Genomic DNA, 25,454 nt, shown 5'->3' with positions numbered 1-25,454 from the left:
TTTTAAAAATAGATAAAAAAGTACAATCAACCAAAGGGAAAAAATAAACTAAACTTCATAAAAACCTAAAACTTTAAAAAGACAGTCCACAGAATGAGAGAAAAATATTCACAAATCACATCTGATAAGAGTCTACTACCCTGAATATAAAAGGATGACCCCCCAAAACTAGAATTTATAGAAAGTGTGTATTTATTCTTACACATTTAAACTTCAGTCACCTTCAAAGTACTCTTCATTTGATGCAGTACACCTATTGAGATTTTTTTTCACCACTCAACCAGTTTTTGAACTCATTGATTTTGATGCCTTTTTAGTGCTTCTACTATTTTTTCGTTTCACCTCTTCCACATCAGCAAAATGTTTCCCTTTGAAGCCTTTTTTCATTCAGGGAAACGACAAAAAGTCTCTCAGGGCAAGATCAGGTGAATAGGGAGGGTGGACATGGGAGTCATGCTGTTTTGGGTTAAAAACTGCTAAACACTCAGCGCAGTGTGGGCAAGGGCGCTCGTAAATCACCCATCATGAAATGGCCAAACACCACTGAAAGAGTCTTCAAAAAAATTCACTAATGCCAAACAGAGTCTCTCACAACACCAGCTGGTACGCTGATACAGATGGGTTCTTAGAACACTCGGCTAGCAGGGGAAGTCTGTACTACAAGGGGCCGGCCCTCCAGAAAATAATTCTGTTTTTTTGCAGTGGGTTGGGGGTCGGGGTTCCCTCCTCGTATAAAAAACTCTTACAACTTAACAATTAAAAGACAAAAAAGAAACCCAGTTTAAAAATAGGCAAAGGATCTGAATAGACATTTATACAAAGAAGATATACAAATGGCCAATAAGCACATTAAATAAATGATAAACATTACTAACATTAGGGAAATGCAAATCAAAACCACAATGAGATACCACTTTTGCACCCACTAGGACAGCTATAATCAAAAAACAAACAAACAAAAAATAACAGCCCTGGCCAATGTGGCTCAGTTGGTCGGAGCACCATCCCATAAACTGAAAGATCACAAATTCTATTCCTGGTCAGGCACATGCCTGGGTTGCAGGTTCAGTCCCCAGTCAGTGTGTATACAGAGGCAACTGATTGCTGTTTTTGTCTTACATTGATGTTTCTCTTCCTCTCTCTCTTTCCCTCCCCCTCTCTCTCTAAAAAATAAAAAAATAAAAAACAGGTACTGATGAGGATATGGAGAAAAAATCCTTGTACAGGAAACAACCCAAATGTCCTTCATTTGGCATATGGGGGAAAAAAACTGTGATACATTCATATATTGGAACACAAACTATAATATAACAAAACAATATGGATGAAAGTCAGATACTTTTATGCTAAATAAAAGAAGCCAGACTTAAAATGTACCACATTACACGATTCCATTTATATGATATTCTGGAAGAGATAACTATAGGGACAGAAAAGCAGATTAGCGGCTGCCAGGGGATGCTGCCAGATGGAGGAAGAGGCCGATTACAAAAGCGCACAAGGGAACTTTCTGGGAGGACAAAAATGCTGTTTTGATTATGGTGGTAGTACATGCTTGCATGCATTTGTCAAAACTCAATCCAGTCAAACACAACAAAGGGTAATTTTCACTGTATGTAAATTTTAACTCAATAAACCTGACTTCAAAGAAGCATAGCTTTACAAAGAATATACATATTAAAAATATCAATGTAGGCCAAAAAATAGGACTCTATAAGCATTACCACTGGCCTAACACTACCCTGCTAATGCGCAAGTATCTTTCAGTTCCATCATCTTACACTTAGTCTACATTAAGACCACAGAAACCAGACAAGCAGAATAGTATCATTTAAAAATCACAGATATACAGCATTTGCCTTAGCCATGTAACATTCGCTAACATTTTTAAGAAAAAGGATTAATAAATTTAATAGTAGCCAACAATTTTCCAATTTTCAAAAAGCATATTTGAGACCAAATTGACACCAGCAAAGTCCTTACCACAAGAAGTTAGTTTCATTCAATGATTTTTACAGTGGGCTATTCTCAATTTACTCAATATTTGTGACGAAGCCACAGGGTGCACCTGCCAGCTTGGTGAATGGTATTTGAGGTAGGCTAAGAATTTAGCTTTTCTCTTGTGTCCAATTCTTATATTAAAATTTCACGTATATATAGTAACACAAATGCTAACTATTTAGTTCAGCCAGAAGCCAAGGAACAGTCATGCTTGATGTCTATATTGACATCTGTTGCTGGACTTATTTAATGTATTGCCTGGGTAGGCTAATTTTCTTTGATGCTCTAGATATAGTCTCTAGATAACAGTGATACATAATCTTAACTCTCTTCCAATTTTGAAATGTAAACAGCAATGTTTTAAAGATTGTTTTTTGTTTTACTTTAATAAGAATTGTATTTGTTTCTCTGTCTATTCTGATCTTTTTAGAACCCAGAAAAGGGTACCTCACAGATAAAGTGGCAGGTGCTAATAGGTACTAAGGAAGCCTATATTAGTTAAAAAAACAAACGAACAACAACAACCAAAAAGAACCAGCATTGTCAGCAACATCCTTTTGCCTCCCACAAGCCCATTAGCTGCTCTCAGGGGATTCCTGGCTAACTGCTCAGTGAACAGAAGGGCCAGAGGCAGTGATGACTCACTAGCAAACACCAGATGCTCAAAGCAAGCAGTTCCCATAAGCAGGCTTCTGCAGCAGTGACTGCAGTGCTCTGAGCTGCATCCAGCTTCGTGTGGTCTCTGTCCCCCCACACCTTGGTGTCAACAAAACAACCCATCTTGTCATTAAGATAAGCTGGTACAGAAGAAAATAAAATATAGTGAAATAAAATGTGGAATACCTTGTTTTTAGCTAATTCCTCTTCCAAATTGCATTTTTCTTGTGCTATTTCTTTTTCTGTTTTATCAACCTGCCCGAGAGGGAAAAAAAAAAAAAGAAATGGGTCAATGTTAAAGCAGCTGACAGGCTATCTACTATAGCAGACACACCCTGCATGTCAATTAATACCTACACTGCAGAGATAGCACATCCTCTCAGAAAAGGGGCCACTCAGGGAGTCTCTGAAGCAGAGCAGACTTCACAAATAGCCCTGAAATTAGAAAGACACGTCTGCATGTCAGACTCTGCTAGTTTCTTCCTAACGAGGAAGACAGGGCTGTTCCTCCTGAACCTACATTATTTCACCCCCTTAGGGGAAATCAATAAAATCTGGCCCCTAAACTAAAATGAGGCTGTGTGTGAACTATTAGCTAATATTCACTAATGCTGTATAAGGGTATATATTGTTTGGTGCAGACTACTTTACGTGCTGAAAGACATAAATTAGCCACCTAAACATTTCTTTAAGGGGCAACTGACAAATTGCGTCTGGGTTGTATTTCTTGTCTTTTGCACTTAAAATACAATTTTAAAACAAGATGACCACCACAAGGAGAAGCTAACATAAATCTGCCTCTGCCTACCGCTCTCTGAAGGTTTTCTTTCTCTTCTAGCAGAGATGTCTTCTCTTGCAATGATTCTTCCAATTCATCTCGCAACCTTGCAATAGTTGATTCTAGCAGCTCTTTTTGCAGAGCTGTCCTCTTCTCAGTATCCTGTGCTTTCCGGGTACACTGGTTATGCTCCAGGATTAAATGTTCCCTACAGGAAGAGGTCAAGCAGATATGAAAGCTAAATGAGATTCCTCTAACAGAAAGACTAAATGTTCTTATTGAATATATCTCTTGCCTCAGCGCAATTATCACAATGTTCTAACAAAACTAGTTCCTTAAGGGCAGTGTTTTTGTGGCTGGTCCAGCAAATGCAGAATTAAATGTTTTCATTAGAGGTAAGAAATACAAATGCAAGAACAAAAGATGCAAAAGACATTGCCTGCAATTTACTTACAGATGTGTCTGGAGTTGAGTTTTCTCATTCTGGATATTCTGTAGCTGATCTGTGATACTGGAATGGGCTACATCCAGCAGTAAGTTTTGTTCTTGAAATGTCTGCGTCATCTTTTTCTGCTCTACCTGAGCATTAGAAGTAATAGTAAATGCTGAGATGCCAGAAAGTCATTTGATAGTTTCATTCATAGATGATCAAAGATACTGAATTAGCTTAAAAAGACAAACTTTATTATATATATGTGTGCATGTGTATATATAACATCTTTTTAAAAAATTTTATTTTAATGCCTTCTTTGTCCCCACTCTGACTTCACCACAATGCTATCATTTTGTAGTTCTACTTGCCAAAAATCAAGATTCATTATTTGCCCAGCTTGCTGTAAACTTCATAAAACTCCTAAAGTGAGCATATTTTTAGATATAAAATTTATATTAAGAATAATCCTGGTACTTTAAAATTTCAATATATACTTTATTTTTTAAAGTAAAACAATATGACTTATATAAAGTAAAAAGACCCCTAACATCACTGTCGCCCCCTCCTCTTCCAAATAATCCCACTCTCTAGGGAAAATCATGTTTAATAATTTGGTATAAATTCTTTTGAAACTATCTGAAACTGCACTGAGATACTGTAATTGTTTTGGCACAATTTATCTTCTCTGACTCACCAATTTGGAATGATCAAAACTACATTTTTATACATACCCTCTCTATGTATAAAGCTTTTGCAAATATAGTGCATATTAACAATTACTTTTGTAAACATATTTTAAAATCTATTTGATTGCAAAGCAAACCTTCACAAATCCCATTTGTGTAATATTCTAGTTTTAAAATGTTTGTGACAGTGTTACTTACATATGTGACATTCTTTAGTTTACTAAATTGTAAGTTCCATGTAAGGAGGGATTTTGTCTGGTTCACCACTATAAACCTATCTAGACCTAGTACCATACCTGTAGAAAGTGAACACTAAATGTTTGTTGAATTAATAAAAAATATTTATTAAATACCTATTTGCAGAAAATGCTTAGCACTGTGGGAAATAACAAAGATAAGTAAGACAATGTCCTTTCTTCTATGAAATTCACAATGTTATACAGAAAGTGAGCTATGCACATAAATTACTACTATGGAATGCAGAAAACAGAGGCAGCATAACATATAATTGGAAACATTGGCTTTGGAGTCAGATCTAGTTTAAATCCAGCTCTACCCCTTAACTAGATAGATGACTTCTGGCAAGTTGATTAACTTTTCTAAATCTCATTTTTCTCATCTATTAAAATGAAGATAATAAATATTCCTTTATATTATGACTGCTAGGATTAAAGGAGGTCATATAAGTGAAATTCTTAGCACAATGCTTGGTGTATGGTTAGTATACTCCAAAAAGATCAGAATTATTATTATTATTATTATTATTATTAGTCTATTTAGTGTCCCAGGAGCATAAGTTGAAAGAGAAAGCTGATACCTTCTGGTTGGAGTGATCCAACTTCCTGATGAAAGTGAGTCTTAAAGAATAAGTAGAATTCAGAGTTAAGATGATGTCAAGTCCATTCTCAGCAGAGAGAATGGCATAAGCAAAATGGGAAGCATAGCTGTTTGGGGAAAGGGAAGCACTTTAGGGTCGGTCATAAGTTTTCTCCATGATTCTATAAACAATGATATTTGAGAAGAAATCAAGGCCAAGTGCCCCCCTCTGGTGAAGACTGAAAATCAGTAATAAAAAAAAAAAAAAGTCAGTAAATTTGTTGGGCTTGTTATAATAATTGACTGATGTTAATGAACACCTGCAGAATGGCTTAATGGTCAGCAATAATTCTGGCATTTTCCATACTAATGGCCTGAAACATGCTGTTCAGCTCTGAACACTTTCTAGTCAGTTGGTCATTCAAACCCTGAGATAACATATACAGCAAGTCATAGATCTCTCCAGTAAATAATTACCGGTATTTTTACTTACATACCATTATTTTTGATGATTGCATATTATTTCATTTACTCTGTAAACTGAAGTTATTTAACCTATTCCCCATTGATATTACATTAGATTATAAAATGTGTTCAAATATTTGGAGTCAACAACCTAAATAATTCTAAGTTAAAAGAGAAATATGCTGGTTTGGTGGAGCAACCAAAGCACTTGACAGTTTAATAATCTTCTGTTCTTTACAATTTTGAATACAGGCCAAATAGAACAAAACATCTAAAGAATGGAATTTACATGTAGAAGTTTGGCCAATAGTACAGCAATCCATTTCCAAAATTAGATGAGCATTCAAAGTTATTTAGCTAATCACACTTAATATTTAAGCTCCTTTATCACCAATTATATATTCATAAAAAGCAAAATACAGATGATTGTGTCATTTCGTAAGATTAGTCCTCCAAAATAAAACAAAAATATTCTGTACAACAGATCTACTATACATGTAGTTAGTTTATACTTCTCTTGCCTTTTTGCTATTTTGAAATTTGTACTCCTGTGGAAAATATTTATCTTAATCATCAGTAATTTTTGCAAAGTACATTTGGCAAATAATTATGTTTTCATGAACAAGTTTTTCAGAGATGGGGACAAATAACTGAAAAATCAATAGAAAAAACACTCAAAAATGGTAACAAGAAAGGAAAGACAAATAAAAGACTACCTGGGAAGTATCATAAGTGGTATGTATAGCAGTAAGAAACACATTCAGGGGCACCTCAAGGTTATAATCAGATGAACAAAATATTCATCAAGGAATACTTGGGGGTGAGACACAGGAGAATTCTTGTTCCTTGAAAAGAAAGAGCTTATTTTGCCCTGGCTGGGTGGTTCAGTTGGCTGGAGCATCATCTCGTACACCACAAAAGGTTGCAAGTTCGATTCCTAGTCAGGGCACATACCTAGGTTGTAGGTTTGATCCCCAATCAGGGTGCATATGGAAGGCAGCTGATTGATGTTTTTCGGGCTAATTTTCTTTGGAGCCAGATTGCCTGAGCTCAAATTTCAACTCTGTCATTTATTAAACCTCTCTGTATATTAACTATCTTATCTTTAAAATGAGAATAATAATAGTTTCTATAATAGTGCTATTGCTATTGCGAGGATTACAATTTGTTAGTAACATAAGGTGCCTGGAATGTAAAATGGGTTCAGTAAATGCTACTATTAGTACAGCAATAGTAGTAGTTATTGTTCATATTATATATTTTATAAACGAACAAATTTATTTTTGTATTTGTCATAAAGAGAGCACACAACACTATAATCCTAACATTAAAGTAACCAAATTGAACAAAAAGTTTCTTTAAGTGATTATCTCATATGGCCCTATAAGAAATAACTTATTTGCCTGCATATTTGATTACTCTTCTCCACACACCTGCATATATGTAAAACATCAGTTAAATATGGGAACTACTATCCCATAGAAAATCATACACATAACTCCAAAGTCCAGCAAATGTTGATTAGGTTCCTACTATGCTCTTTCCTATAGAAGACACAAAGAAAGTATAAGACACAGCCCTTGACATTAAACTGCTTATAAGTTAATAATAGGAAAGAAGGTATATACCATTTAAGGAGAAAATTAGAAAGCAAACAAAGTGTGAACTAGTGAATGATTTGGCAGTGTATCTCATATATATAGGAATTTGGAGAGTGAAATGATAAACATAGTCAATTTGATAATATTTCATAGATGGAGCAGATCTTATAAATATTAAAATTTGGATGGTAATGGTATAAATTTATATGATCAGGATTAATCTTGGTTCTTGCTTCCTTAATTGAATAAAATTAAATAACATCTAAAAAACTAAAGAAATGAGAAGACTTACCTGTGCTTTTTCTGATGCTTCATGAAGGGATATTATTTCAGACCTCAAGTATGTATTTTTTTCGTGTTCCTTGTTGAAAGACATCTGCACATTCTATAGGGAAAAAAATTCTCTCTCTCTCTTCTTTTTTTAACATGTAAGAGCTATTACATGAATCTCTATCAAAATACCTGTTCTGTCGCAGACCAAAAAAAAAAAAAAAAAAAAACCCAAAAAACTAAAGGACTTCATCACCAATACATCAGCTTTACAAGAAATGTTAAAGGTTCTTTTATAAGTGGAAAAGGAAAGGCCATAACCAGAAATAAGAACATATGAGAAAGGAAAAGCCTCATAGGTAAAGCTAAATATTCAATAAATACAGCAAATCAGATATTAAAAAAGCTACTATAAGAAATAACTTGTTTGCTTGCATATTTGATTACTCTTCTCCATACACATGCATATATATAAAACATCAGTTAAATTTGGGAACTACTATCCCATTTTAAATGGTTACACACAACTCCAAAATCCAGCAAGTGTTGATTAGTTTCCTACTATGCTATTTACTATAGAAGACACAAAGAAAGGATCACATCAGTGGACAGATCATCCAGATAAAAAAAATTAATAAGGAAATAATGGCCTTATCTATCACATTAGATAGCTCAGCTTAACCTGACACTTATAGAACATTTCATCTAAAAACTGCAGAATACACATTTTCAACTGCACCTAGAACATTCTCCTGAACAGATCACATATTAAGTGACAAAAATAGCTTCAATAAATACAAAGGAACTTAAATCATATACCATCACATCACATAGGATGATATAAGAATCTAGAAAAATTATTGCAAACAAGATCTACACATTGAAATTGATTTAGAAATGTATTAAGATATAAAAGTAGTAATATTTCATTTTTTTCCACTTTTTTATTGTGGTAAATATAACTAACATAAAAGTTACTATTTTAACCATGTTTAAACATATGGTTCACTTAAAAACATTTAAGTTTACATTTAAGGGTTAAGTTCAGGGACATTAAATACATTCACATTGTTGTGTGACCATTAGCACCAAAAAGTAGTTTCTATTTCTAACATTTTATTTTAAAAAAAAAAGTTTATAACAACTAGTTTGCAGTAAGCATTTAAAAGCAAGTAAGTCTCACTATTTTTGCCAATTCACCTTTTCAAACAATAATAGCTGCATCAAGTAATTTATTTCTAATACCTGGTTGACAATAGTTCTTACCATACAACTCACACAAATTTTTTTAATGGAGTTAAGGAGAATCAGAAGGATTACACACTAACATGAGTGAGGAAGTCCTACTTAGTGAAGAGAGGAAAGACCACTTCTGCACTCTCCAACCTCAAAACTCACCTTATTTTCTTCAACCAACTTGGAAATGAGGTTATCTCTAGAAACTAAAAACAGAAAGTCCACATAACTATGATAATATTAACTTACAACTACACTGAAATCACACAGTATGTTTTCCCTGAGAAGCTCTAATTTTCTTTTTCTTTTTTTCTTTTTGGTCTGTATTTTGAGGAAATAAGGGGAAGGCAAGTATTCCTATCACATTTTTATAGAAACTAAGTCAGGAATTATCAAGAAACTAGTCCAGAGTCATGTGCTATGGTAAACAAGGTCACATTTTACTCCACATATAGATGATGATGAATTTCTGAGAGCTTTCAAGCCAGAGGGGCATACAATCATGTTTTCTGTGAGAGAGATCACTCTAACACAGGCTCAATATAGACAGGGACATCAGGTTGGCGGCTGTGGCAGTAACCAAAGTCGGTAACAAGGAGCTTGAGCTAAGGCAATGACAGTAGGGTTGCAGAGGAAAAAGACTCGTGAAATAACAAGCAGGAATCACGGTCAGGACTTGGTGGGTGACTGGTGGGGCAAAGGCAATAGGTGAATCAAGGAGAATACCTAGTGCTCAGACCTGGGCAGCAGGGTGGATGGTAGACTCCGCAGTTAACAGGAATGGAGGGCAAGAAGCAGGTTTTGGGGGAAGGAATGAGTAAGGATTATAATACTTGAAGTTTTCATCATGTGTTTTGGGTATCTGCAAGACACCCATATACAGATGTTAAGTTGGCAGTGACATTCCATTGGGAGCTCATGAGGATGATTTTGTGTGGAGAAAACAAAGAGTTGAAACTAGAGTATGTATAGTGAAAAGACCAAAGAGAGAACTAGGGGAACAGTGTGGCGCTGTACATTAGTAACTAAAAGGTGTGAACTTCTCTGAGTAATGTTTTGACTTCACAGAAAATTCGTAAGAACTAAGTTTTGTTCCACTTAAATATTCTAAAGACAGAAAACTAAAAGATACATAAAAACTCACATGTACAATACACACAAAACTTATACATTTTAAATACTCATTTCAAATAGAGTAAATTTTAATTAAAAATATGTGAAGGAGCAAAAAGATAAAGTATAAAATCTACTTTGAAAAATCCACTAATCAAAGTAAGAATGAAAGGAAACTGATTATCTTACTTGGGAGAACAATTTAATCACTTTAATTAGGTGTGATATATATATATATATGTTTTGCCCTGGCTGGTTTAGCTCAGTGGATTGAGCGTCGGCCTGCGAGCTAAGTGTCGCTGGTTCGATCTTCCAGTCAGGGCACATCAGAGAAGGAAAACTCTGACTCCAAAAAACCTCCGCTGCCTTGCGGCATACCTCTTCAGGGGAAAGGCTAAGGGAGTAAACCCCGACAGAAAATCCGGAGCCGGAGTCCCTAAGGCGGTTTGACGTTGTAGTCAACACCGGCAACTCCTGCGGCGCACCTGAACCCAAGCTGTATCGACTCCATCTTTCCCTTGGACCCTTCAGCTGCGAAGAGAGGGGGGGTCTGCTGCATGGGCAACAGCAGACCCTCCATATTACCCTGCCCAGGCTCTGTAGCTTCAGCGTCATCACAAGATGTCGATTCAACACGGGAGGAGACAGATACCGTGTCACTCCCGAGTCGGACTGCACAGCCATTCTCGGCGGTGCATATAGACTCTTAAGAAGCTACACCATCGTCTCTCGAGACGGACGGCTGCCGACGACGATATATATATGTTTATTGCTAATAAACACTATAAATAATTACATTTTTAAATTCATTGAAGCAAATATCTAAAGGTATTCTTTTTACTAATCTAGTTAGCATTACTATTTATAGCTTAAAGTAATAAATTACATGAATGTAAAGAGTCTATTATGCGATATGAAGCATATAGCTAGTATTCAGACAGACTTCCTTTTCCTCATGTTTGAATTACTGTTGTTTCAATCTTTTTTTAATGGTCTTATATGTATTCTTTACAAAATTCAAAAATAAAACATTAATCCAATGAGAATAGCATTTAAAAAATCACATAATCAGGAAAACTGATATAACAGAAAGATCTGTGTTTTAGTCCCAGCTATCCTCTTTAGTGTGGGTCCTCATATAAGATCTTTTTATTCTTCTGAAGAATGGGATATAGTTTCTTATCTTTCTCAGGTTATTTTAAGGCTCAAATGAGATAGTGTGGCAGCACCATAAAATGTAACATATTCTTGTGGTCATGCAATCATAGGAAGACAAAATTATCTTGGGGCATTATTGGTGAGACTTTCACTGAATAATTCACTCAACAACTATAAGGAAAAAAAAAAAAAGTACTTTCTGCTAAAAGCAGTAAATCAGAACACTGAATGGATTGCTCTTTGCTGTGTGTTTTTTATAATCTTCACTTTCCTTTTGGTATTCCCTGCCGCTATTACAGCTAGAGCAGAGAAGGCACACAGGCAAGAACACTGGGCTTGGAATGAAAAGATCTAGGTTCAGGTCTCAGTTCACCATTTATTCCATCTATAACTTGGGATGCACAAATAAGTTTACATGTTACATGAGATCATTATTGTGAAAGCTCTGTGTAAACCATGAAGTGTATTCATATGTGAGGCACTGTACTGTAATTCTCTCCGGTCTCTACAGCTGTGACTATCTGAAAACTGCTTTGCAACTACATATTAAAAACAGTAAAATGATAAGGGCTAATTGATTGAAAAAAGCATGACTCTGAGCAACCTGGGATCAAGTCTAGACACCCATTTCCTAGCTCTGTCACCTCTAAGGACCCTGTTTATTCATCTGTAAAATGAAAAGATTAATCTAAGCTCTAGGGGACCTTACATCCATTTATATAAATACAGGTTAACCAGAATAAACTGGCAACTTGAAGAATGGCGAGTCTGACATGATAAATGATTAGCATCAGTAGGTTAGCAAGGATTTCTAGATTTCTAGAAACCAAATGCTCCCAAGTCCACAAACACTAAATAAGCCTGAAAAAAATCTAAATAAAGAATAGTTTACAATTAAAAGGGTCACCAACATTCTCTTCTCTCAGGGCCACAGGGAGAAAGGAAATCAGCACTTTTTTACATTCAGGCCCATGGAAAATACTGATAACACTGGTCACTTCGAGAATTTGGGATCTTACGAGTTTTGCACAAAATCTCAACCAACCAATAAAAGTGTTAATTTCTAGCATCTGTTTTCATACTTAGGTCTGACTGGAGCTTTGAGATAGCGGTCTCCAACTCCCCTTTCCTTCGCTGCTCCTCTGCCAGTAGCTCCTGAGTGTTCTGAATAGAGCCGTGTAGGGCAGTGCAGTTTTGCTGCAAAATTTGCACCTGAAATTGTATAAGAAAAGCTCCTTTTCTGTAAGGCAATGATTTCTAATGAACTGCCCTATAGCACATGTGTGAGGCAGTTTTTCCAATGTTTACCTTACTAGAGGAAGAAGGGAGTTTATCTACACGTCACAGTTGAAGATCTGAACAGAGGGCAGTGCCGTATAGCAGCGCCGTCCAACACAACTTTCTGTGCACTGACCAACGCGGCAGTCATTAGTCACAAGTGACTGCTGAGTCTTGAAATGTGGCTTGAGTGAGTGAGAAATTGAATTTTTAATTTTATTAAATGTTAACTAATTTAAATTTAAATAGCAATATGTGACTAGTGGCTACTTCACTGGCAGTGCAATTATAAAGGATCACACATGGACAACGGAGGGGATTGGCTGAGAGAGGGGGTAGGATGGGTGGATGGGGGCAAAAGGGAAAAAACTAGGACACCTGTTATAGAATATACAATAGAAAAAGTAGAAAATAATAAAAAAAGGATCACACTTATAAATTCCTTAAGAATTCTTCTTATAATTCTATTGTGGACAACCATTAAAATAATTATTAAGATAATGGGTTAAATAATAATTAAGTTAAAATAAAATTAGGTTAAACTAAAGATTATGTAATCCAATTATAGGTACTAGGATTTGTAATTTCTAAATTGCCTTCGGTACGTAGAATGGAAAGTATTCTAAATTACAGTAGGTACTACAAATAACTGTGATAAAAAAAAAATATTATACTTAAATAAAAAATGAGAGTTGAAAACAGCCATGTTACACATGCCTGATTGTTTTGCTTATTGGTATCTTTGCTTTAAGTATTAGCTCAGTTTAATCTTTATTTTCTATACACATTACATACATGTAACATGAGACCAAGGTAACGCCTTCTAAGACCAATCCCTGTGATAGAGACCAACCGCATGGTGTAGGGGAGGGACACTGTCCCAGGAGCTAAGCATTCACCTCTCCAAAGCCTGAGGCATGTTCACCTCTCCGGTCCTTGCTCTCTCATTCAGAAGTTAAGTGTCAGACTAAATGACATCATATTCTTTCTTATTTTGCACTAAAATATTTAAAATTGTAATAAGAATGTTAACAGAAGATTACTGGAATAAAAGTAAATAATTTAATAAATCTAGAGGAAGTTATTAAAACTCTATAAAGGCTTAGAGATAAAATTATCGGCTTTTCTGTTTTGGTTTCACTTCCCTAACATAAATAAGGGGAGAAAACCATCTCTACCTGTTTTCGTTCTTCCTCCACTGTTGACCCCATTTCTTGTATTCTGAGTAGCATAGCTGATCCAGATTTTTCAAGAGAATCCCTCAGGTACTTTTCCTGAGACAGCTGTCTTCTCAGCTACAGAGCAACATTGTAGTTAGGCAAGACCAAGGGAACATCATAGCAGTTTAAGAAAAATCCAACTCACTGTGGAAAATTTACCAGACATACCATCTTACCCCCTAAGATTCTTCATTAATTTACGACTTCTCAGAAACATGCTTTTGTTTTTCCCTTATGGATAAACTTCTATGAAATACAATCAAATTTGTTGCCCTTGTCCTATAGTATAAACCTGTGGTTTCCTCAAATTGCAAGTCAAGACTCATTAGCAAGTTGCAAGCAGCACTTGAGAAAGGAAAAACAAAGAATAACAAGCAAATACCGGCGCACAGAGCAAGTAACAAGAAAAGGTAAGTTATTGCTTCATTACATCTGACTATATGTACATGTATACAGTGTTGTAGTGTGAAATATGTCTTATAATGAATTGTCAAAAAGAAGTTTGAAAAACACTAATACTACACCTTAGTATATGTATTTTCTGTATTTCTTCCTGGTTTTATTTTTAAATTTTTATTTTCCTATATTTTAATTTCCTCATCTATGTATTTTTATCCCATAATATTATAAGCATACCTCTAAAAGCTGTTTCAATTCTGTTTTGAAATTTAAAGGTCTAAACAAATACTGAAGTAACTTAAATAGCAGACAAAACTTAAACTCAAGAACTGGGGTACACTACCTTATTTCTCTCAATAAAGGACAATAAAATGAATTAGAGATAAAAGGAGGTTTTTTTTATCACGAGGTAAGGAAATTCTTTCTATTCCAGTTTAAAATGAGAATTACAGAATCCTATGCCTTTTATGAAGTTATGTTCAATTCAAAGAAATTCTATTTTTAAGGCCCAAAGAAGATAGATGACACAGAGAATTTTATAATTTTATATGTGTTTTCTCTGTGATATATTCTATAATGTTTTTAAAGTTTTAAAAAAGTTGAAAGACATGAAAAGTGTGTTGGCACGGAAGTGTTATAAGATAGCTCTTTTTGGAAATAGTCTATATTCTTAATCATACGCCTAATAACGAACAATTACATTTTCCCTGTTTTTAATTATTCTAAATACTCTTCTGCAGAACATGCTTCTGAATAAATATTTCATTGCAGTTAGGATTATTTCCTTGATAAATTCCTGCATGAAAAATCACTAGGTTAAAAGTATAAACAATTTTTAAACTTTTGATATATTGTAATTTTGCTTCCAACTTTAGCCTATTAGTATTTCAATAAAACCCATCAGCACTATGTATTATAATTTTTCTCAAGTCTTTGATAGTATAATACATAAAAAAATAATATTTCAACACTTTTTAATTTCTTTGGTTTCTGGTGAGATTAAGATTTTCTAACATGGTTATTAGCTCTTTACGTATTTTCTGAAATATTAGGTCTCATTGTTTGCACACTGTTTTTTTGGTTTTGGGTTTTTTTTTAAGTCAATTTAAAGTTCCTTAGAATGGAAGGCATCTCACTCTTTGTCTAGTTTATTAGTTTTGGCTTTATACCCTTCCTTACATGTAGAAATTTTTAATTCTTTTATGGACACATCTACTGAGGTTGTTATAATTCTATTCCTTCAAGTTTAGAAATTCCACCCTTACTGAATGATCACTTAAATATTACAATCTTAGTTAAGAATTAGGCATAGTTTTAGTTTGGGGCTCTATTTTATAATAATCTGATACTAAAACTATCATGTTATAATTACTTTATAATATAGAATGGTTTATTACACTTTTCTAAATTCTGCATCAAATTGTACAGTATAATTTGCTAAAGATATAAGTGCTTTATAAAGAAAATCTGTACTTGAGGATTATCCTACTGAGGTATCCATTTCTAAATCATTATTAAAGGCAATCAGTCAAACTGCTTTAGTTTCATCAGAACCAGATTTTATCTGTCTTTGTGTAACCCTCTATTGCTTGCTAAACCCCAAATTAATATTTTGAAGCCCTAACCCCCAGTATTCCAAAATGTGACTGTAAGACAGGGCCTTTTAAGAGGTGATTAAGTTATGATGACGCTGGGCCCTAATCCTATCTGACTGGTATCCTTCTAAGAGGAAAGTGGGGCACACAAAGAGACACCAGGGATGTGCATGCACAAAGGAAAGACCATATGAAGACACAGGGAGAAGGCAGCCATCTGCAAGCCAAGTAAAGAGGCCCTAGGGGAAAACAAATCTATTGACACCTTGATCTTTGACTTCAAACCTCCAGAAATATGGGAAATAAGTTTGTTTAAGCCATCCAGTCTGTGGTACTTAGTTATGGCAGCCCTAGCAAATACATCCTTCCTGCTCCAATACACTCAAAGTGGCTTTTGACGAGGACAGTCTTGCAGGTCCTTGATAGAATTCAATGAAAATTCAAGATTTTATCACAGCACTCAGAATTAAGACTTTCCCAATTAAAAAATAAAAATGGCAATCAACAAGTCTTTTACTAAAAAATTTTTTTTCTTTTATTGTTTCTAGAAAGAGGGGAGGGGAGGGAGAAAATGAGGGAGAGAAACATTTATGTAAGAAACATTGATTGGTTGCCTCCTATGTGGTGAACCTGCAACCCAAGTGTGTGCCCTGATTGAGAATCCAACCCATGACCTTTTGGTTTGTGGGATGATGCCCAATTGCGCCACACTACACCGATCAGGGCATCATCAGTCTTTTAAACAAATGGTGTTGGAACAAACACAAAGACTCCAGATATAGACCTCATATCTTTCACAAAAATTAATTCAAAATGTATTATAGACCTAAATGTAAAATGCAGAGCTGTAAGACATATAAAAGATAAAACAGGAGAAAAATTTTGGTGATCTTGGGTTTAGTGCTATTGGGATGGCCAAAAAGTTCATTTGTTTTTTTTCTGTAAGATGGCTCTCGTAGCACTTAGTTGTCTTTAACTTTATTTGAAACAATTTTGTTAGATTGTACTGGGATAGCTGTCACATGAACATGCATTAAAAAAAAAATCACTTCTGCCCAAGATGGAGGCGTAGGTAGACATACTGCATCTCTCTCACAACTAAGAAGGAATTTACAACTTCTTCAAGACAAAACAAAAAAACATAAGTTCCAGAAAATTGAACTACATAGAAGTTCAACAAAGAAGTAAAGAAATACTCGGCGAGACAAGTAGGACAGGCAGAGATGGGGCAGAGGACACTGTGCGGCAGTGGCGACTATGACACAGGGGGTGTAGCCATAGCAAAAAGCACTGTCATACATTTTAAAAGTAGGGAGGGAAACCTGGGAAGCGATCCCAGCCCTAGACCAGACTGTGCAGCTCATAGTGCCAGCACTGGGGAAAATAGCTACATTGCTTCTGACTGTGAAAACCAGTGGGAGTTGGGGCGGAGGAAGAAACTGCCGGTCTCTCAGCAGAGTCTACTTGTTTAGTATGGGAAGTAAGAGAGGTGCCTGGAAAAGAGGCGAAAGTGGGGCAAGCGGCATTGTTCCCTCTCAGACCCCTCCCACACATACAGCGTCACAATGTGGTGAAACAGGTAGCCTTGCATTGATGAATACCTAAGGCTCTGCTCATTACAATGTAACAGGTGCGACAGCTCTACCTAAGACAGAGGCAAACACAGAAAGCTGTCAAGTTAAGGAGACAGAGAAGTACAGCTCAAAAGGGGGGACAGATCAAGGTTCCAGTGGGAGAACTAAGTGACAAGGAGATAGCCAACCTAACATGCACAGTTCAAAACACTGGTGATAATGATGCTCACAGACTTGACAGACAAGATTAAGCACGACAAACGCATGAGGGAAGAAGTGAAGGCTATGCTAAGTGAAACTAAGGGAAATCCACACAAAACCCATGGCGAAAGTAAGGAAACTGGGTTCAAATCAACGAACTGGAACATAAGGAAGAAATAAACAGTCAACCAGTACAGAAGGGGGAAACAAGAACTGAAAAAAATGAGGAGAGGCTTAGGAACCTCTCGGACAACTTTAAATGTGGCAACATCTGAATCATAGGAGTGCCTGAAGGAGAAGAGGAAGAACAAGAAATTGAAAACGTATACAAAAAAAATTCCCTAATTTGGTGAAGGAAACAGACATACAAGTCTAGGAAGCACAGAGAGTCCCAAACAAGCTAGACCCAAAGAGGACCACATCAAGACACATCATAATTAAAATGCTAAAGGTTAAAGATAGAGTCTTAAAAGCAAAAAGAGAAAAGAAGAAAGTTCCTACAAAGGGGTACCTATAAGACTATCAGCCTGATTTCTCAAAAGAAACTTTGCAGGCTAGAAGGGACTGGCAAGAAATAATTCACTCAAAGGGATGAAAAGCAAGGACCCACACCAAGACTTCTCTATCCAGCAAAGCTATCATTTAGAATGGAAGGGGAGATAAAGTGCTTCCCAGACAAGGGAAAGCTAAAGGAGTTCATCATCACCAAGCCATTATTATATAAAATGTTAAAGGGACTTATTTAAAAAAAAGTTCAAAACTATGAACATTAAAATGACAACAAAATCACAATATCAACAACAGAATCTAAAAAATAAAAACAAAAACAAATTAAGCAGACAACCAGAGAGGAAACAGAATCATAGATATGGGGAGCACGTGGAGCAGTGTCAGCTAGGAGGTGGAAGGGGAGTAGGGGACAAATGGTGCAGGGATTAAGAAGCATAGTAGGTGGGTGCAGACTAGACAGGGGGGTGTTTAGAATATACAGGGAAGGGTAAACCCAAAGAACTTACGTGCACGATCCATTGACATGAACTAAGGAAAGTGGGATTGCTGGAGGAAAGGGGGTGCTGGGAGGTGGGGAGCCAAGGGAAAAGTTGGGACAACTGTAACAGCATAATCAATAAAATATACTTTAAAAAAGGTACTAAAATTGGTGAATTTCTGGGTAGCCACTTTAATATTGAAGATGGAAGAAAATACAAAACATTTTCAGTATATTATGTTTTATTATTTCAAGAAAGGTAAAAACGCAACTGAAACACAAAAAAGATTGTGCAGTGTATGGAGAAGGTGCTGTGACTGATTGAATGTGTCAAAAGTGGTTTGCAAAGTTTCACACTGGAGATTTTGCACTGGATGATGCTTCATGGCCGGTTAGACCAGCTGAAGTTGACAGTGATCAAATCGAGACATTAACTGAGAACAATCAATGTTATACCACATGGGAGATAGCCAACATACTCAGAATATCCAAATCAATAAAGTTGTTGGTGGAAATGAAAAATGTGTCTTTTTATTTTACAGAAAACACTAAACAGACTTTTTGGCCAACCCAATACAACACCAAAAGTACAATCCTTGAACGAAAGCATAGTTAAGCTGGACTTCATTAAAATTAAAAGCTTCTGCTCTGCAAAAGACATTTTTAAAAGAATGCAAAGGTAAGCTAAAGACTGGTAAAAAAAATATCTGCAAAACACATATTTGATAAAGAACAGTTATCCAAAATATACAAAGAACTCTTAAAACTCAACATAAGAAAACAATAGTTACAAAGTGAGCAAAAGACCTAACAGACACCTCACCAAATAAGATACAGAAATGACAAAATAAAAAGATGTTCAATATCATATGTCATTAGGGAATTAAAAGTGAAAATAAGATATCACTACAAACCTATTAGAATGGCAACAATTCAAAACACTAACCACACCAAAATGCTGGTGAGGATATGGAGCAACAGGAACTCATTTATTGCTGGTGTGAATGCAAAATACAGCCATTTTGTAAGACAGGTTGGCAGCTTCTTACAAAGCTAAACATAAGTCTACCATATGATCCAGCAACTGTGCTCCGAGGTGTTTATCCAAATGAGTTGAAAACATGTCCACAGAAAACAACAACCCCTACATATGACTGATTATTCATAATTGCCAAAACTCAGAAGCAACCAAGATGTTCCTCAATAGGTGAAGATAAACAAACTATGGTATATCCACACAAGGGAATATTGTTCAGCAATAAAATGAGTTCTTAAACCATGAAAAGCCATGGAGCAACTTTAAACGCATATGCTAAGTGAAAGAAGCCAGTCCTAGAAGGTTACACACTGTATTCCAACTATAACAAACCTGCAGACAGTAAAAACATTAGTGGTTGCCAGGGCCTCAGGAGGATATGGGAAGAGGAGTGAATATATGGAGCATTTTTAGGGCAGTGGAACTAGTCTGTTTGATATGCAGTGAACAAAGAGTGAATCTTAATATAAACTACAGACTTTAGTTACCGTAATTATGATGTATCAATACTGGTTCATCAGAGGTAACAAATATGCCACATGATGCAATATGTTAATATAGGGAAGGGGAGAAAGGATTTATGGGGACTATTTTCTGTGCAATTTTCCTATAAATTTAAACCATCTCTAAAAAAAGTATTAAAATATCTTTAAAATTTTAAATGTGCTAAGCTTAATACATTTCAGCTATGTACAAGCATGCTTTTATCAGTAATTACAGGCAGAGTACATAAGAAAATTTTCCAGATAGTCACACTTAGCATCTTAAACACTAAAATTAATAATATGAAAAATAATTTGGCATGAGAATTTTCCTAAAGTATGTGTACTTCTCTGTGTTGTATAATAGAATATTTTAAATATAATTTGATCCCGTTGATTTGGACTAACATCAGTTATTATTCTGTCAGGGAATATTGAGGTTTTTAGGCCACTGTGAGTGTACTGAGTTATTCATTCTTCTGACTCTGACTATTTTCAGCTGCAAACTTTTAGTCTAACAACTTTTAGCAGCCACCTACTTCACAATTCCCACTCTGTTATTTACCAAAACTTTGGCTGAAATGCAGGTTTCACAGTAAAGTCAGATGAGCAGGCTTACTAAAAGCTTTTTATTTTAAACACAACTTTAGTTTAAAAGATCTTTGTATAAAGGTGCTCACTTAACTCTAGTTTATGGACAATAGCAAGAATTTTGTGCTACTTTTCTCCTGGCTCAGACAGCATTTTTTTTTTTTTTTTAATTTCTGGTTTTAGGGCCATTTTGAAGCAAAAGGAAGTCTTATGCCAATAGGGCAGGTATTTTCACTTAAATTCCACGTGGCATATTTTAAAAATCTTCCTACTACACAGTCATGTATTTTCTTCTTCAAAGGTTTCTGTTCATTCTATCTACTCTCTTGACTTCCCCTCTGCAATTTCAATGCCCACTTCACCCTCTAGCATCTTTTTATCTTACCTCCTGAATTTTAAGATTCATTTTACGTTTTGTGGTCTTCAGTTCCTCTTCAATAAGGGCTGCATTCTTCTAAAAGCAGGAGAAAAAGTTCTAAATAATCTGAAATGATAGGGAGCAACTATCTGTCTAGACTTTTTTCCTGGCAGCCTATAAATGCTATTCTGAATATGGTTGTAAATACTGTGAACTGAAGCCATTATGTATTATGATGAGATTTATTTACTTATTTATTTAGTAACCCTCACTTGAGGATATATTTACTCCCCAACCAGGGATCAAACCTGCAACCTTTTGATGTATGGGACGACGCTCCCACCAACTGAGCCACCTGGCCAGGCTATAATTAGATACTTTAGAAGAAGATATTTTATTACTGTGATTCATGACTTCTAACACTTTTCCTTCTAGACAATATAAGGGATTAGTCACATTCACTTCCTATGTAAAATTCAATAATCAGAGAACCTAGTAATTGACAGAAATTTTTCTTACAGGGTATATTCCTACTTTTGTAAGTACTGTATTTCTTCTAGGCTCTAAGATGACTCTTGCTTAGGAGTTAAGGATGAAAAACACAGCTTTCACTGTTTATTCTCTTTTGTATTATTGGCACCACATATGTAAAACCTCAGAAGTTGCATTTGTCTGCTTTCCTCCCTTCAGCCTCAATCTAGTACCATATTATAACATATGTCTTCACAGAACATCCCTCTTTCTTTTTAAAATGCCACAACCCTAAATCAGACCTAATAAGGTTCAAGCCTCAAATTACACAATGGATTCCTAATTCTTTTCCCTGCCTCCAATTTCTTCACCTATTGATTTCCCCTATACACTTCTGCTACATTAGTTTTCCTGTTTTCATCATGCCACTGACTTTTTATCAAAAACCTTCATCACCTCCCACAGAATCAAGCCCAACTACTCATTCTTGATTTTGAGATCCTCTGTAATGTGATCCTCAGCTAATTTCCAACTTATTTCCCACAAACACATTTCTCCCTAACTACAGCCAGTGGAAAGATCCAGGTTCAAACCTGAGTTATGGGAAGAAGACAGGGAAGCGTGTCCTTGGAGAAGTGACTTCTCTCTGAGCCTCAGGACTCTTATTAAAATGGGGACAGTAATATTCGACATAGAGAGGTTTTGCGAAAATTAAACAAAATAACATGTTGAATCTCTATTATACTGCCTGGCCCATGGTGGGAAAACAAAATTGTTAGTTTAGTTTCCTAGTCTCTATTCTGTGTTGCCTGTGTGTGTGCGCAATTTGAAATGTCCTCGCCTTGCCTCTGTCTTTGAAGGTTCAGCTCCTTAAAGCCTACTCTAATCCGTTGCAGATCGAGTATATACACCTTCTCAGACCCACCCAGACACAAAACACTTTTTACTATTCACTTACTGTCCTGTACTTGTCCGTTAACATTTTCTATGCCTTTATCTTTTCTCTATTTTGTTTTTCATGCTATGCCTTGTTCTCCCAGGTGACATGTAAGCTCTTAAAGAGCAGAGACTACCTCATATCTCTGGACCCTCAGCACCCTGTACAGGGTAAGGACTCTATAAATACTCAATTACTGATTGCACACATTGTTTAAGTGATCAATGCAGATAAATTTCCAATGTTAAGAATGCTCACATCAACATCACCTATTTTCAGAAGTCAGTTATGGGTGTATTGCCTCCTCCAGCTAACACAGAACAGTGAGTTTGTATTTCAGAACTCTGGACTCAAACCTTTGTCTCTGAGGCGATCTCCAGAGTGGCAGTCGACCTTTGCACTTTATCTTGTGCCTTGTCTTCTTCCTCTCTTACGTCTCTTAGTTGCTGGTGCAAATTCATCACTTCACGATGCAACAGCTTCAGGGCCTTGCCATGTTCGTCCTGTATTATATTCAGTTGATCCTTCAGAAAAGCTACCAGACAGCACAGGGGATCAGAGAGCAATTGAAAGGTCAGGAAAGAAAAGAATCATAAACTTATCAAGCACATATAAGACCAAATTTCTGATGCTTCTCTTCTCTCTCTACCTGTTTTCTGTGGATTTAAATCCTTTTCAGTTTGCAGACTCAAGATGTTCAACTTCAAGGACTGGATGAGGTTTTCCAGATGGCACATTTGATTTACCAGAAACTCACAGTTCTTCCATAAAATATCTTTTTTTCCTGAACAAATTACTTCATTCTGGATAGGACTAATGATGTTCTGGTTCACAGGTTCTTGTAAACCTTTTGGAGTTTCTAAATGGTGTCTGGACAAAGATCCCAAATATAACAATATTATGCAATGCAATGGGTACCATGGTAATCTCAACCACTGAGTCAATGTAACATTTCTAACAGTAAAAATTACGCATCTTAGTTAACAAGCAACTGTTAGCTCCTCCAAATATAAATATAGGGAGCACTATTAGGTAAAAAGGATGAGACTACCGTGGGATGGGAAAAGATCACTGACTTTTTAATGGTTGTTTTATTTTAATCTAAAATTTTCATAAACGTTTTTGTATGTAAAAGCAAGTGATACATAAAACATGTAAAATTCTAATTATACAATGGTGAACTAATAATTAAAGTTAGCATGGAGGCAATATGTTCACATGACTTAAAAAAAATATTTAAACAAGGTCATAATCATTCCTATTTTGTTCCAATACAATCAACATTTGTACAAATTTAATCTTTAACTGCTGAAGAGTTCTTTATTCTGTGACGCTGTAATACCAACTAGACTTTAGGTCTTTGTGAGAGACACTCAGGAAATACAGAGATATACCTCAGATACATAGCAATTTCGGTTCCAGCTACATTAATAAAGTGAGTATTGCAATAAAACGAGCTGTGATCTTTTTGCTGGTGGAGGGTCTTGCCTTCAATTTGTAAAAAATGCAATATTTATGAAATGCAATGAAGTGCAATAAAATGAGGTATCATTTTACAGAAAATCACACCAGTAAATTGGATTATTGGCTGAATAATCAGATTTCTCAGGCCACTGATAATCCAATTTTTAAAGGTAATAATAGCAGCACAAGGGAAAAAAGCAATTCTTTGTTTGAGTACTTCATTCTAAATTATGAATTTTTTAAGACTTAAGACCTCTCCTTTGATTTACAATAAATCTGGGAAAAGAAAATGAAGGCCACATTAATGGTATGAATCAAGTTTAGATGTTCACCTTAACTCATAAGTCTATTTTTTATTTAAAATAGAAGAACCAAAATTTTTTCTAATTAGACAAAAAATTATGTTTGTTTTTAATCAAGCGTTAAGGTAAACAGGATAACAAGGGATGTGCACCTAATTAACAAACTTCAAATACCTGTTTAGGGGAACCGTGGTAGTAGCTCTGTCACAGGATGACTACTCTTTACCTTGCAAATATTTTCTAATTAATGTTCAGATAGAAACTGTTATTTCTCTATTCTTTTGTAAACACCTATTTCATCTGCCAAACCATCCACACTATGACTCATCAATAACCAGTGAAGCAAAGATCTTCAACCTACAGAGATCAATTTTAATTTTTCACCTGTTCCCTTTTTTCATCAAAGTCCAACATTATTAGGTCATCCCTCAGAGAACTGGTCTGTTCCTCAACTATCCTCATCCTGTGCTTAAGTACTGTGAATGTTTCAGAAGCTGTAGCATTGACGTGGGTAGGAGAGAGGGCTGGTCTGGATGCTGCAGTTTCCAAATGCACCTGAGATTCAAGTCAGAGTATTAGTGTAGTAGATTCTCTTGTTTTTCAAAATAGCACCGCCCCTTCCTGTGGAAGCACTGTACATGCTGTCCTGTTGAGCTCAGCGGTGGTCATATGTCCTGCTTTTGCCTATTAAATGTGGGTAAGAGCTTGAAGAGCCAAGTTGTCATTCACCATCTCCTTTTCTCCCCTCTCCATGAGATGAGCAACATCCCTGACAGGGCCTGCTGCATTTGCCCAGATTCCAGAGTGAAGATGACATGAAGCAGAAACATGACCCATCCATAACATCTACTGTGAATGAGCATAAACTTACGTCGTTATAAGCCACTGAGATTATTCAGTAGTATGTTATTGCGTTATAATCTAGTCAATCCTATCTGCTACTTTTAGACCTGCATTAGGACTTAGGATTTGGCAGAGGGAGTTACCAGACATTTTCATTTCCAGACATTTTCATTTTAACATATTCCTAGTCCAGACTTTTTGGGGAAAAGTTACACACTTGGACCTCTGAGCAGTTGTCATAAAATACATTTATCAACTGCATTAAAGCAATGATTTTTAAACATATTGTGTAAACTTATCTTCCTAGCAAAGACTGCTACAGTTATTGACATCCAGTTTCCAGACTTCTCCCCCAAAACCATATGAAAGTAAGTGGGAGTAGTGAGACTACTCTTTCAGGTATTGGTGACAGAAACAGAAGTAGCTTATAAGCAGTACCACCATTTGAATGGATCCTGTACCCAAAGTTCAATGACAAGGCTGTTGGTGGAAACTTGAAGG

General features: G+C 35.7%; 1 protein-coding gene across 1 annotated transcript in view; it reads right to left on the bottom strand.

Moving 5' to 3' along the window:
* LOC150022443 (coiled-coil domain-containing protein 150-like) overlaps positions 1–24,677 on the bottom strand; it is a gene marked incomplete at its 5' end in the record, with an annotated part of 67,916 nt that extends 43,239 nt beyond the window's left edge. Inside the window, 11 exons of the mRNA XM_090287966.1 lie at positions 2,845–2,913; positions 3,467–3,644; positions 3,891–4,015; positions 7,730–7,822; positions 9,106–9,149; positions 12,297–12,426; positions 13,671–13,787; positions 20,964–21,032; positions 22,701–22,879; positions 22,994–23,212; positions 24,500–24,677. Of these exons, the coding sequence (XP_090144092.1) occupies positions 2,845–2,913; positions 3,467–3,644; positions 3,891–4,015; positions 7,730–7,822; positions 9,106–9,149; positions 12,297–12,426; positions 13,671–13,787; positions 20,964–21,032; positions 22,701–22,879; positions 22,994–23,212; positions 24,500–24,677 (1,401 nt within the window). The remainder of the gene's footprint in view (positions 1–2,844; positions 2,914–3,466; positions 3,645–3,890; positions 4,016–7,729; positions 7,823–9,105; positions 9,150–12,296; positions 12,427–13,670; positions 13,788–20,963; positions 21,033–22,700; positions 22,880–22,993; positions 23,213–24,499) is intronic.
* Between the last annotated feature and the right edge of the window lie 777 nt (positions 24,678–25,454).

The sequence above is a fragment of the Furipterus horrens genome, unplaced genomic scaffold, assembly GCF_987537825.1.
Source record: "Furipterus horrens unplaced genomic scaffold, mFurHor1.1.pri manual_scaffold_1, whole genome shotgun sequence".
NCBI lineage: Eukaryota > Metazoa > Chordata > Mammalia > Chiroptera > Furipteridae > Furipterus > Furipterus horrens.
The sequence above is the reverse complement of the archived record's forward strand: the minus strand, read 5'-3'. Positions and strand labels throughout refer to the sequence as shown.